Consider the following 13844-nt stretch of genomic DNA (forward strand, 5'->3'; position numbering starts at 1 on the left):
TCAATTTCTAGTGCAAATTACAAAATGCTGCTTATTTATACATTTGAGTATATATATTCAAAAGGTTTTTTTGCTACTATATAAAGTTGGTTCACCACAATTGTACTTAGATTCCTTTCCTTGGGCAAAAAATACCTAAAATACAATAAAGTGATTTTAAGAAATTTAGACAACTATTCCTCTCTCCCAAAAGTCCCAAAACACATTAACTTTTTATTAAGTTTTCTTTCAGATTACCTCTGGAAGTCCATTAGAAGCTACAATTCCAAGAGAATTCATAAAAGGTATAAAATTTTTGAAATAAACATTTTTCACCTGAAAAAGATAAAGTTATAACATGACCATTACAATTAAAAAAATAATAATCTCTGTCACTATTAACACTAGAATAAAGTGTTAACTGACGTTTTGATCAATGAGTTACATTCAACCTACTGTGATACTTACTTATAATTAATTAATTACTTTTTAATTTATGTGAGGCAGATTTCAGGTCCTAAAATAGAGGTGGAGCAAGGAATTCTTAAAGAAACAGGATTTATAAGAAGAAAATTCATTGAAACCAACTTTAATAGTCCACATTTAACAAATGACGAAAAGATGGAAGGCTCAAGAAAATTAAGCAACTTGACCAAATTTACACAGCTAGGAAGTGGCAGAGCAGAATTAAAACCCAATCTGTCTATCATCAAAGCCAAGACTCTTTTCACTTCTCTACACTGTCTCTGATTTCTCCCCAAAACATATTCGTGGGACACTTTACACACGTCTTCTGACACCTAGCCTAGAGAATATCACGTCAATTATTTTAGCATAAATTTAGGAAAATAAACTGGTTTTATAAGAAAATAATTCCAAGCACAAAAATTATACCCAATAATTCAAATCAAAACCAAATGAAAATGTTCTGTGGAATTATGCAGTTTCATGCAAGAGCACCCTACATTTAACATGGACGATAAAGACGGTACTCGGAAAACCTCAAGTTATATTCCTGGCTATTCTACACATGCACTCTGTTATGAAATTTTAAACAACCTACTTTTCTTCATTTAACTTCCTTTTCCAAATTTGGAGTCTATATAAGGTAGAAATAATTTAATATCAGTTCCTATCTTCAAACTTCACAAATAGGTTGTAAGAATTAAGCCTCTGTAATACTTATTAGTTTTGTTTTCTAATTAACTCCCACTTAACTAGAATATTTATAAGGTAGGTAGTTCTAATAAACCAATTAGTATGACTAACCAATAATTACATAACCACACATATAACTAACAGTTATATAACTATAAATGCTATATGTAAATAATCGTGTCAATTAATTGTCAATTACTACCAAAACTTTTAATCACCTACACTTTAAAAATCATTACTACAAAAATCCTAAATTATAAAAAAAAGAGTTATTTAAAAGACAAGTAAAAAAAATGATTTATTTTGATTTTACAAATGAAATTTTACAAGTAGTTCCGAAATCCAGAGAATTAACAACCAGGAATTAGAAAACTGCATTTATTTTCATTCATTATCTTGAGAGACTAAGCAACAGACTGGAGTAAAAAAAGTATTTCAACTACATTTGTCAGCTTATTATCAAAGATAATTTGTATAATTTCTAGAAAAGTAAAAAAGGAAATATATAGGTATAAAGTTAATATATCTATATGTCCATATCTATATAGTTGAAATTAACAAAAGCCACAGTGCCAAAACCCAGATATCTTGATAAATCATTCCAACACTTCTTAAACTAGATTTTGAGATCCATACCCCCATTCCTTCCCAGAGCTGACAGAGAAATTTCAAAGATGTAACATTTCATACAGCTATCTGATGGTAGTGAATTATGGACAATATAACAATCTATGAGAGAAACATCATGGTACAGTGAAAGGAGCACTGACAGCAGATGTCCCAAAGTCTAGACTCTGTTAGTAATTAGCGATCAGTCTCTAGAAGCTTGTTTACTCATTACTAAAAGGAAACTGAGTACATTATTTGTAAGCTTCCTTCCAATTCCAACACTCCAGATTTTATGGACAAGATAAGCAATTCCTGTGTAGTTCATGTGTTTTCTCTACCAGCCCTTAGCATCTGGTGTAATATTTAGAAAGAGAGTAATTAAAGAAGGCTGAATAGAAATTTAATCTTGGTATCACTTATTACTAAACCAAAACACTAGGGGTTTCTTAGAAGGATATTTTAAAACATTAGGGGTATCATAACTACAGAGGAATCAAAGAACAAATACATTTGAAAACTACTGCCTTAATGATGTACATTTCAGTGATTCCAAAGTGAGGGAGCTACTCTCTTTAAAATCAAAGTAACTGAACATGAAAATTAAATTTTTTCTAAATATTTCGCTACTATAAAAGAGTTGGCACTAATTATAAAAGCAAGCTCATCACAAAAAATGTATATACTGTTAGGAAGAACTTACATCTAAATTTACTTCACTATTTTAAAGAAATCATGAAGTTAAATTACCTCATCTATATTACATTCATGTTCTTTACAGAGAACTTCAATAATTCTTGTATCATTTTCTAGTTGTTTTGCTATCCGTGCACTCCTGTTCTGACCTCGCCTTGGTGTTCGAGGTGAACCATTAATAGGTATTACAGCTGTTTCTGTAAAAATGGTAAATTAGATAAGAAAATTGCACATTCCACTGTATAAAACAATGAAGTATTCTGATTATAATTCAGAAGGTCAGAAATAATCTTGGTAACATTCTGCTACTTTTATTTATTAGGCGTCATTAAAGGGTTAACAGTTTCATCTATTTATTAAATATCTATTGTAAGTTATGTACTGATAATAGTTCTTGCCATCCCTATTCTCTTCTGCCCCCAACTAGCCCAAAAACAAACTAAAATATTTAAAGTCCCATAGACAAATATGAAGAAGGCAAGGGAAATAGCCAACTTATAAACTAATTCTAAGTGTATCCTGCTTAGTCTGCAAGGGGAAAAAAATGTCTTCTATCTTAAAGAATCTTAAGAATAATAAGTATTTATGGATTCAATGTCTAGATACAGTAAAAATAAATAAATTTTAAAAGTTTTAGCAAATATCATAGTAAATTATGATGCTTTTACAAGATAAGTATACAAATATAATAACATGATAATAAACTGTAATTTAAAAAAAAAAATCACCTGGATTATTTTGAGCATTCCCAATTCAAACTGAACGTGGATTGAGCTATTAAAGAGATTACAGATGGCTAAGTATAAAAGGTATTAACTGCCTCTAGGCCCGACCAACAACTTACAAGAAATTGAGAGGAAAGAGGAACATGTTAAACTATACCACAGGATACAATCAGCAAAAATTAAACCATGGGAAACTCAATAGGACAAATCATCTGATTATTTAATAAATAAATCACAAGGAAAAAAAGAGAGAAAAAGATAGATGGAGGAGGAAATTTTTAAAAAGTCTTTTTAAAAGCATATCAACCAATCACAAAGTGTAGATCTTATTTAGATTCTGATTTAGTCAACGTGTAAAAATTTTTAAAATTGCTTTTATAAGACAATCAAAAATCTGAACAATTACTAGATATTTGGTGGTATTAAGGAATCACTATTAATTGATTTTCAGGTGTGATAATGGTACTATCATTATGGTTTTTAAAAAGACTTTATCTTTTAGAGACCAACACTGAAATTTATAAGGATGAAATGGGGTGCAAAGATGTGCTTCAAAATAATATAGCTGGTGGAACTGGGCACTAGATGGGGCTACAGGTTGACCATAAGTTATATGTTGAAGGTAGGTGATAAGCACATGGAGGCTTATTATACTACTATCTAATTTTATATTCATTTGAAATTCTCCATAATAAAAAGTTAATTAAAAGGTTACCATACTCAGTCAATATCACACCTCATCCTGGCTTCTCTTTAACATAGCAGTTAGAGAATTAAACACACATTTGAATTATTCAAAAGAACAAAGCCTGTCAACCTAAAGTAACATCCTACATCAACTTATTAAAGTAATAACGTTGAAAAAAAAGTGAGTAAAAAGCATATAAAGGAAATTTTTAAAAATTCAGAAAATTTTGAAATATGTTGTTTTCTATTTTTTTCTCCCTCTGTTTTGTATGTGGTTTCTGCTAAATGACCTGTCTTTTTTGTCAAACCATGTTCGACCTATTTTCAAAATTCTGCTCCAGACTTCATTTTTCCATGAAGTTATTGTTCACAAAGATTAATCAGGTTTCAGCTTTTCAGCCACTTCAACACTTTGAGACTTGCATGTTTTGATCTGTCCTCTATTATTTTTAGTATTATTAATACTTTCATCATTTTAGAGCAGGAAATCAGTTCAGCCTTACTTAAATTTACATTTTTCTGTAGTATAATAAGTGATTTTGAAATACTACTCTTGATGCCATCTAAGGAAGCAATTCCATTCTAAGAGGAATATACCTCATCTTTGCTTAATGCTATCTACTTATTTTAGCAATAGTTATTTTTATTTAAACACATTTCCCATCTCATCACCCACTGAAGTAGATCAATTACAGTTCATATGCAAAGAAAAAAGTAGTCACATAACCATTATAGCATCCAATGATAAAAATTTAGTTAATCTGTTCCTGTAGAATGGGCCACTCTTTCCCAAGCAACTTCATTCATATCTATGCCCTGTCTCTTGATTTTCTCTTTACTGGGAATGCCCTCCCCCAACTTCCCACAACACTCAAATCCTAACTACGCTTCAACACTCAATTCAAATGCCATCTGTTTTCTACGGTCTTTCTTCGTCTTGCTAGCTGGGAAAACTTTCTCATCTCCTGAACTCCCATAGCATTTGCTGTATTTTGGCCCAGATCGCTTTCTACCATACACTCTCATTACTTACTTACTTGTCTCATCTCTCCTTCTATATTTTACACTACTTGAGGGCAGAGTCCATTCCTGATTTATTTTTTATCATCCCCTTGGCTCTAGAGCCATATTTTGGACCTAGTAGACATTCAATAATGATGAAGTAGGAGAGGCATAAATTATTTAAAATACTTACTATATGGTTCTTTGAGCAACGCAGGAGGTGAGAGTTTGATAAAATAGTCAAGGACACACAGCATTAACTGAAATGAGATCACCAGATCATCTTCCATTTGTAACACTTCCCCTGAAAATAAAAAAAGTTCACATTTAAAGTAAAGTTAGAGACTGAGATCTTTAAGTCACGGAAAATTGTAGGTATGAGTGTTTCTGTAGACTCATTTACTCAACAATCATTAGAGGCATGTTAAAGATTTTTTTTTTCCTGTAAAAACTCAGATTTGAAATATATAAAAATATAGATAAATAAAAATACATAAAGTTATAAAATTATAAATGAAGTATAAGTCTACCATGAGAATTTTACATTAAGGTATTATAATTCAGTCCCTATGTCTAAATTCATTTTGTTTTTGCTTTTTTAAAACTACTTCCAGTTTTGGTAAGAGCTATAGAATTTAATACTTCTGAAAATAATTTTGAACTATGATATATGTTAATCTTTAATTATATATATTTATGCAACCTCATATATTTTCAATTTTAACCTCCCTCCAAAATATTACAATAACCAAAGCCACTAAGAAATAACAAAATTAGTATAAGTCTGTAAAGTTATCTATAAAGTAATTATTTAGCACAAAATCCTAAAAGTTAATACAATAAATATACAACTAGTGAGCTATCAGGAAATAAATGCATCTAATAAATATCTGAGGGAAAAAATAGTGTAGCTACACAAAATATACAAATAATGATCAAATATAACTATGACATATTTGCTTATGGCTCTATGTTGTGCATTATTTTTAAAAAAGAAGTTCAATCTGACTCACTTTCTATCTTCTTGGTATCTGACCGCTAAACCACTAATATCCCAACAAATACTGAAAGTGTGGAAACCATGTGAGGAAACAGGCAACCCTGCATCAGGTAGGTTTTCTAGATATACAGGTATGGTGCAAAAATGTTTGTAATACACCTAGAAGTTATCAGGAAATACCATAGAGGTAAAGAATGATACCAAGGACTTCTAGTTAAAAAAAGCAGTACAGTGAAGTCAGATCAAAGAATCTCTCTCCTCCAATACCTAATAAAATGAAAGGAAAAAATGCACTGGTTAAGTGCTAGTACCAATACCAAATCTGAGAGAGACTGACTCAGAGAGTATCCTCATCTTTTTCCTCTGCTTACTTGGAGGGAATAGAAATTGCTGATTAGAGAAGGATAAAATGGAGGAAGTAAACAACTACAGCTAACTTTCTGACAAACACAGACACCCCAGTATACTGTGCTCAATTGGGGAACAATCTAAATCCCAACACAATCCCATTATTGAAACAGAGTATAACTGCCACTAGAAGTATCCTGTTTTAGAGTTCATTCTAACAGAAATCTCAGAACAACCAAGACTCATATCATTCCAGACGAATTCTCCACTTTCTCCCTCACCCTCTGACTAAGTATAACAAAAAAGTTTGCTCTTGGGGGCCGGCCCGGTGGCTCAGCAGTTAAGTGCGTGCGCTCTGCTTCAGCAGCCTGGGGTTCGCAGGTTCGGATCCCGGGCACGCACCAATGCACCGCTTGTCAAGCCATGCCGTGGCGGCGTCCCATATAAAGTAGAGGAAGATGGGCACGGATGTTAGCCCAGGGCCAATCTTCCTCAGCAAAAAAGAGGAGGATGGGCATCAGATGTTAGCTCAGGGCTGATCTTCCTCACACACACACAAAAAAAGTCTGCTCTCATATTACAGCTCTTTGGGGAACACAGTTAAGTCACAGATAAAGTGGAAAGTGACTGAAGGGAGATTTACTCACACTACATCAGAGAAAACAGAACATCACACCCCACATCAGAGAAAACAGAACATCAGATCAGTTGCCCATATAAAGTCCTAGCAACATAGGGGGAAAAGCACAGTGATTATGCAAACATATTACAGAAAAGAAAAAAGAAAAGATAAAAATCAAACCACAACATAAGAAGGGAAAAAAATCAGATAGAAAACCCAATCTGGAAGATAATCTATCAGGAGAAAATGCTGTATGAGTGCCTGCACTCAGAACTTAAAAAACACAAATTATATGAAAACAAGGAGCTAGACAAGCTAAGAAGACACTAATGACCAAATAACACCATTACAAACATAGTTTAGCTCAAAAATAGAAGAAAGGCTTGAGATAAAAACAGTCAATACATAGGAAAATGACCAAAGATTAGAATAATATGGAGAAGATAGTAAATATGGAGGACAAAAACAATCCAACATAAGATAGTTAATATTCCTGAAACACATCAGAATAGAATAGTATCTAATTGAATAGAATGATATTCAAAAATGCAGTATGTTGGGGCTGGCCCAGTGGCGCAAGTAGTTAAGTGTGCACGCTCCGCTGTGGCGGCCCGGGGTTCACCGGTTCAGATCCCAGGTGTGCACTGACGAACTGCTTGTCAAGCTATGCTGTGGCGGCGTCCCATATAAAGTGAGGAAGATGGGCATGGATGTTAGCCCAGGGCCAGTCTTCCTCAGCCAAAAGAGGAGGATTGGCAGATGTTAGCTCCGGGCTGATCTTCCTCATACACACACACAAAAAATGCAGTATGTTAAGTTTTTTCTGAAATAAAGAGCAGAACCTTTAGTTTAAAAAGGGATATAGTGTTCCAAGAAAAACTAATACAGAATAATAAAAATCAAGAGATATCCTGGTTAAGGTGCTGAACTTCAAATTAAAAAAAAAAAAAAGAGAATTCTTCAAGTATTCAGGAAGTATACAAGGGGAGAAAATTAAGCTAGCCTCAGATTTCTCAACAGCAATGTCCAATGCCAGAAACCAGTGTACTGAGGAAAACTCACACAACAATATACAGCCAAGATGTCCTTCAAGTATAAAGACTACGGATTATTTGATTCATAAACATGCCAAATATGGCAAAGCCTTTTTTGGAAAAACTCCTTCGTGGTAAAATCCAGCCAGCTAAGGATGAATCAAAATAAAGAACTCACAAATGGAGAAGCTATGAAACAAGAGAGATGATAAGCTTAGAATCCATTTTAATACAGAAGTGAGACTACACAAGTGTGATAATTATTAATTACAGAAGAGAATGTAAATGTTATAATCTTTGATAATATAATAATAAAATAAGCAAATCTGAAAGTGGGAAATGAGGAGATGACAGAAGAGAGAGAATACTAACATTCTTTTGCTTCAAAGTAGATTAATATATATTGCTTTAAATGAAAACACAAAGTTAAATAAAATAAAGATTCTAACATCTTAATTTTTTCATAATGCTTTTTCATAATCTTAAGAGAAATATTTTAGGAAATAATACTGCTTAAGTGAAAAAATACATCTAAATTTAAGCAACACTTTCCATTTCTCATTTATTTTCTTCTATAAAATTCGAGTAAAATCAATTTTTATATTTTAATCACAGCACTATAATATGATCTTATTTTTTGAAAATTATATCTATTTGCAAATGCACTCATCCATCCACCTTTTTTATCAGAACATATGCACAACAATATATCTGGAATGACAATCACATAATTTTAATCATGATTATTTCTGGGTGAGTTTTGAGTAATTTTTCTACATATTTCTTTGCATTTTGCTATATTATTTAAATTCTTTATCATGAGTATATATCATTTTTATAAAAACAGTAACATTATTCCTAAAAAAAAAGAAAGGAAGGAAGAAAGGATGAAAGAATATTAGAAACAGAAATGAAATGAGACATTTCCAAGGTTGCTTCCAGTACCAGAATTACAAGAACTTGATAACAATTAACAAGCCACACAGAGAATTGAGTGGCGGGAGGGAGGAGTTAATATTAAATTGAATAAAAAAATTTTGAGCTCAGTCCAAAAGAATTATCAATTATTACATGTGAAATATTAGCATGTAAAAAACATAATGACTTTACCTTTAGCTAGTAAAAATGTGATCCAAGAAACTTTTAGCACCAGCAGAGAATTTATTTCAGTAGATATCCTAGCAAACAAACAGAAAGCAGAAAAAAAAATTTTACACTGATAGTTTTCCAAATATACCTTTTTTCCCCCTTTTTTAAAATTACAGACTTGAGTTGATTGCACAATAGAATATAGTCCATTTTAAACGCTCACTTTACACATGAACTCAATTTGTGTCAATTCAGTTGGTGTTTTTACCAAGATATTTATATTTAGCCCATACAGTAGTACACATTTTGTAAAGAAAATACTGAATATCTCAATTCTAATCTAAAAATATGCACAGGAAGTGATATACAATGTACCTGGTTTCCAATTACTCAACACTTTTCTGTTCTTTGTTTTCTAATTAAAATCAACACTGTAAGCAGAAAAATAGAGGTTTGGGTGATTCTAGTTTACCAATCTAATACTATGCCTTGATAATTTTTCCATAGACATTCACTTCTTGGAATTAACACAAAAATTATGCTCTGAGTCTTAGTTAATAAAGTGCCTATAATAGACCCTCAATAAAGACTTAGCCAATGAATTTGCATTTTTCCCAGAGACAGTGATATATTACACTGAATCAACATCTAACTTATTAGTTCTCCCTTATAGTAAAAGGCACATATTTTGTGAGAAGATAAATAATCTGAATGGAGTTTAAATCTATGAACTTAATGTATGAAGTAGCATGTATAATCAATCAAACTAACCCTGACATTATCAACATGTTTAGGACTACTCCAGAAAAAACCTTTTGAAAAAACAAAAAGTGAAAAATAACATGCTCTAAACTACTTACGAACTGCTGGGTTGTGTCAAATATATAAGTTCACATGTCCTGAAAGAAAGAAATAATTATATTAACATTATGGCTTTTTTTAAAGTTACTTTTTATTTTTTTTCATAATTTAGAAAATAATTTTATCATGCTTTATTCATCTTATTTTGAGATGTATACATTTTAAAAACAAAAAAAGTATAGCATTATAAAACAACGTTAAAGATTTTTCCAATTTATGACATTTCACACATCATTGTAATATCTAATTACAAAAGGATTATATTCCATATGTGCATTTGTAACTTAGAAGACATTTTGTAACTGAATTTTGATCTCCTTAGAATCCAAGATCAAGTCACAAAAGCCTATTTAACTAATACTTTCACTAAAATAATACAATTGAAAAGTACTATAAAACCTCTGTTTAGGACAGTGAGTTCTGGAATGGTGGAGTAAGGATCTCCACAGACCTACTCCCCAGTATAATAACTATAATTGGTGAAAATTATTTTTAAAAAACCATTTAAACTCTCTGGAAATTTTCTTAAGGGCACACAGCAAAAAAGAAAACATTTCTTCAAGAAAATCTATTAAAGCTTGATAAGAACAATAACAGTCTGTGGAATTCAAAGCAAAACTCAATTCTCCTCTCTGGCTCAGCATACTTGAGCTCTACCCCGGGGAGGCTCAGACACAGGCTCCCTGTCTCCCCAGCTCCCAGCCTAGGACTATCTCTCTTGGAAGGGCAGGCTATGAGCACTTCTCATCACCCCCACCTCTGTGTTGCAGAAGGTCTATCCCAGGCAAGAGGAGCTGAGAGGGCTGGGGCTGCCTTCCTGCACTTAGCCCCCACTCGTAAGGCAAAAGTTCTACTCTAGGGACAGTAGATCAACAATACTGGGGCCCTGACTTCCCTTGCCACAGTTAGCAAGAAAAGCAATCTGAGAAGACCAGGGGCTATTGCCTCTTCTCAGTGCCCCACTCTCAGAGCTGTCATTCCAAGAGAAGGAGGACATGTCCCCACCCTGACCTCCTGAGCAGTGGTACAGTGGTCTTGCCCAGGGGAGAGGCAGGCCTTAAGAACAGAGAACTCTAAAGCTCTCCCCAAGGGAATTAAGTTCATTTTGAATAGAGTGTGAGGACGTTCAAGGCTAAGAGCACTGTTGACAACCAAAAGATTTTGGTGGTAAGCAAGTACGAGGAGGCTGGTAGCTCAATAAGAGCAACAAGCTAAATCCTAGACCATCTAGGAGAGAACTAGAGAAAGAAACAGCTAGACAGAGCTTTCCTGGAGTCAGAACAAACCTCAAGGCTGGCCTCAAAGACTACTGCTGCACAGAGAGCCAAATTTAATTGGATCATAATGTGGAGCAATTTGTGACTCAGGGTATTATCAAAAACAAAAAAGCAATCAGTCAGCAATTAGTGGAAGGTAACAGGTATGTATGATATCAACAGACAGCTTAACAAGAGAGATGTAGGGAAAAAAAAAGTCAAAGAGAACCCTGCTAAACCCACTGTCACCTCAGAGTGACTGTGCACATGCCCAAGGCTACACTGAGGAGCAATACCAGAGGTTACACATTGTGGAAGAAATAGACTTCACTGAAAGAGTACAGCTAAGCTACTAAACAAACAAACAAGAAAAGAACAGCAGCAGCGAACCCCAGGAGGGAGGAGAATCAGTACCTAGAGTTACTACAATGTTATCAAAAATGTCCAGTTTTCAAAAATAAATATGAAATATACAAAGAAGCAGGAAAGCGTGATCCCTACATAGGGGAAAAAAAGCAAGCAACAGAAATTGCATTTAAGAGAGGCCAGTTTTCAGACTTAAAGACTTCAAAGCAGCTATTTAGAAATATGTTCAAAGAACTAAAGAAAACCACGCCTAAAGAAGAAAGAAAGGTATGCTGACAATGTCTCATCCAATAGAGAATATCAATAAAAAGAACCAAACAGAAATTTGAGTTGAAAAGTACAATAATCAAAATAAAAAATTCACTAGAGGGGCTCAACAGTAGATCTGAGCTAGCAGAAAAAAGAATAACTAACTTGAAGATAGATCAAAAGAGATTATGTACAAATAATCTGAAGAACAAAGAGAAGAAGAAAGAAGAAAAATGAAGAGGCTCACAAAAGTGTAGGACACCAAAAAAACAGACTAATATATGTGTGATGGGAGTACCAGAAAGAGAGGGATGAAGGGAGGGAGAAAAAAGAGCGGAAAAATATATTAAAAGAAATAATGGCTGAAAACTTCCCAAATCTGACGAAAAACATTAATCTACACATCTAAGAAACACAACAAACTCCAAGTAAGATGAATGTAAAGAGATCCATACCCAGACACATCACAGTAAAAATGCTGAAAGAGAGAAAATCTTGAAAGAGAAAAAGCACGAGAAAAAAGATCCATCACATACAAAAGAACCCAATAACATTAACAGCTGACTTCTCATTACAAACAATGAAGATCAGAAGGCAGTGGGATTACATATTCAAAGTGCTGAAAGAAAAAAAATGTCAACCAAGAATCACGTATCCAGCAAAACTATCTTTCAAAAGTGAAGGTGAAATAAAAACATTCCCAAACGAAAACAGAGAATTTGTTGATAGTAGGCTCACTCTACGAGAAATATTAAAAGAAGTTCTTCAGGCTAAAAACAAGTGACTCAAGACAGTAATTCACATCCACGTGAAAAAACAAAGTGCACTGCAAAAGATGATGATGATGATTATCGTTATTATAAAAGATGGTATATTTGCATATTTCTACAACTTTCTTCTCCTAATTGATGTAAAAAGCAATTGTATAACACAATATGTACGTAATTGTATTGCTGGGCCTATAACACGTAGAAATGTAACGTTTTTGACAACAGCAGCATGAAGGAGGTGGGTGGGATCAAAGCTGTCTTGGAGTAAACAAACACTAGACGGTAAATCAAATCTGTGGGAACAAATGAAGAGAATAAAAAATGGTAAATAAGAAAGTTAATATAACAAACTCTATAAACATACACTTGCTCTCCTTTATACTCTGAACTGCTTTAAAAGACATACAACCCAAGTGTCTATAAACTGATGAATGGATAAATAAAATGTGGTATAGCTATACAATAAAGTATTATTCCATAATAAACATTAATGATGAACCATGAAAACATTCTAAGTGAAAGAAGCCAATCATAAAAAATACGTAAATCAAAAATTTATATAGAGAAAACTACTACCTTATAGTAAAAAGCAGATAGGGAGGTTGGATACCTGAGGGTTACTATAAATATTCAATAAGAACATGATTACTCTTCAACCTGGTTCCCAACCCAGACACAGAAGAAAAGAAGTTAATCTTGTTAATTTGCTGTTTTCTTCTTTAACCTGAGGGGTGACTCAAGGGTCACAAGGATTTACAAGCTTGTTTTGCAGAAGAAAGAAAATGCCTTTAAGGAAGTTATGATCACCAGATAACTAGCTCCCAGCTGCCACTCACACCTAGAAGTCTGATTGCTCCCTTAAGGGCTTATCTGGAGCGAAAGAAACACGGATTTCCCCCTTTGTTTCTCTGAAACTCCTCCTTCTAAGCCCTTAGCTCTATGAAGACCCCCTGCTTTCTTCTTTCCTTAAGGCAGATTTGAGAGCACCTGTCCTATCGCCTTCTCATTTTGGCCAATTTGAATAAACCTTTCTCCATCTCCAAGTACTGATGTCTCAGTGATTGGCTTATTGCACATTGGGCACATGAACTTGAAATTAAGAGGTTTGGTATCAACAGCAATCAAGAAGCAATTTTTACAATTATAGAAGAGCTGTTTAATGTTAGATGCATTGCTTTATATCATTTTGTAATTTAATGTAACTCAGAATAGAATGCTTTCATACAGTAAAGACAATTATTCAATATAAATGTGTTGTCTTTTATGTTCGCCACAAGCATCTATGGCTACTGAACACCTGAAATGTGGCTAGTCCAAATGAAGTTGTGCTGTAAATGCAAAGTACACACCGAAGTACTCCAAAACTCTTAGTATGAAAAAAAGAATAAAATATCTC

At 33.3% G+C, this 13844-nt stretch overlaps 1 protein-coding gene across 3 annotated transcripts in view; it reads right to left on the reverse strand.

Moving 5' to 3' along the window:
- RB1 (RB transcriptional corepressor 1) overlaps positions 1-13844 on the reverse strand; it is a 150157-nt gene that overhangs the window by 94637 nt on the left and 41676 nt on the right. For all 3 annotated transcript variants that reach the window (XM_058548166.1, XM_058548167.1, XM_058548168.1), the window contains exons 5-9: positions 9807-9845; positions 8968-9035; positions 5047-5157; positions 2494-2636; positions 238-315 (exon numbers count right to left, since the gene is read on the reverse strand). In XM_058548166.1, coding sequence (XP_058404149.1) covers positions 238-315; positions 2494-2636; positions 5047-5157; positions 8968-9035; positions 9807-9845 — 439 coding nt within the window. The remainder of the gene's footprint in view (positions 1-237; positions 316-2493; positions 2637-5046; positions 5158-8967; positions 9036-9806; positions 9846-13844) is intronic.

The sequence above is a fragment of the Diceros bicornis genome, chromosome 9 (assembly GCF_020826845.1).
Source record: "Diceros bicornis minor isolate mBicDic1 chromosome 9, mDicBic1.mat.cur, whole genome shotgun sequence".
Taxonomy (NCBI): Eukaryota; Metazoa; Chordata; class Mammalia; order Perissodactyla; family Rhinocerotidae; genus Diceros; species Diceros bicornis.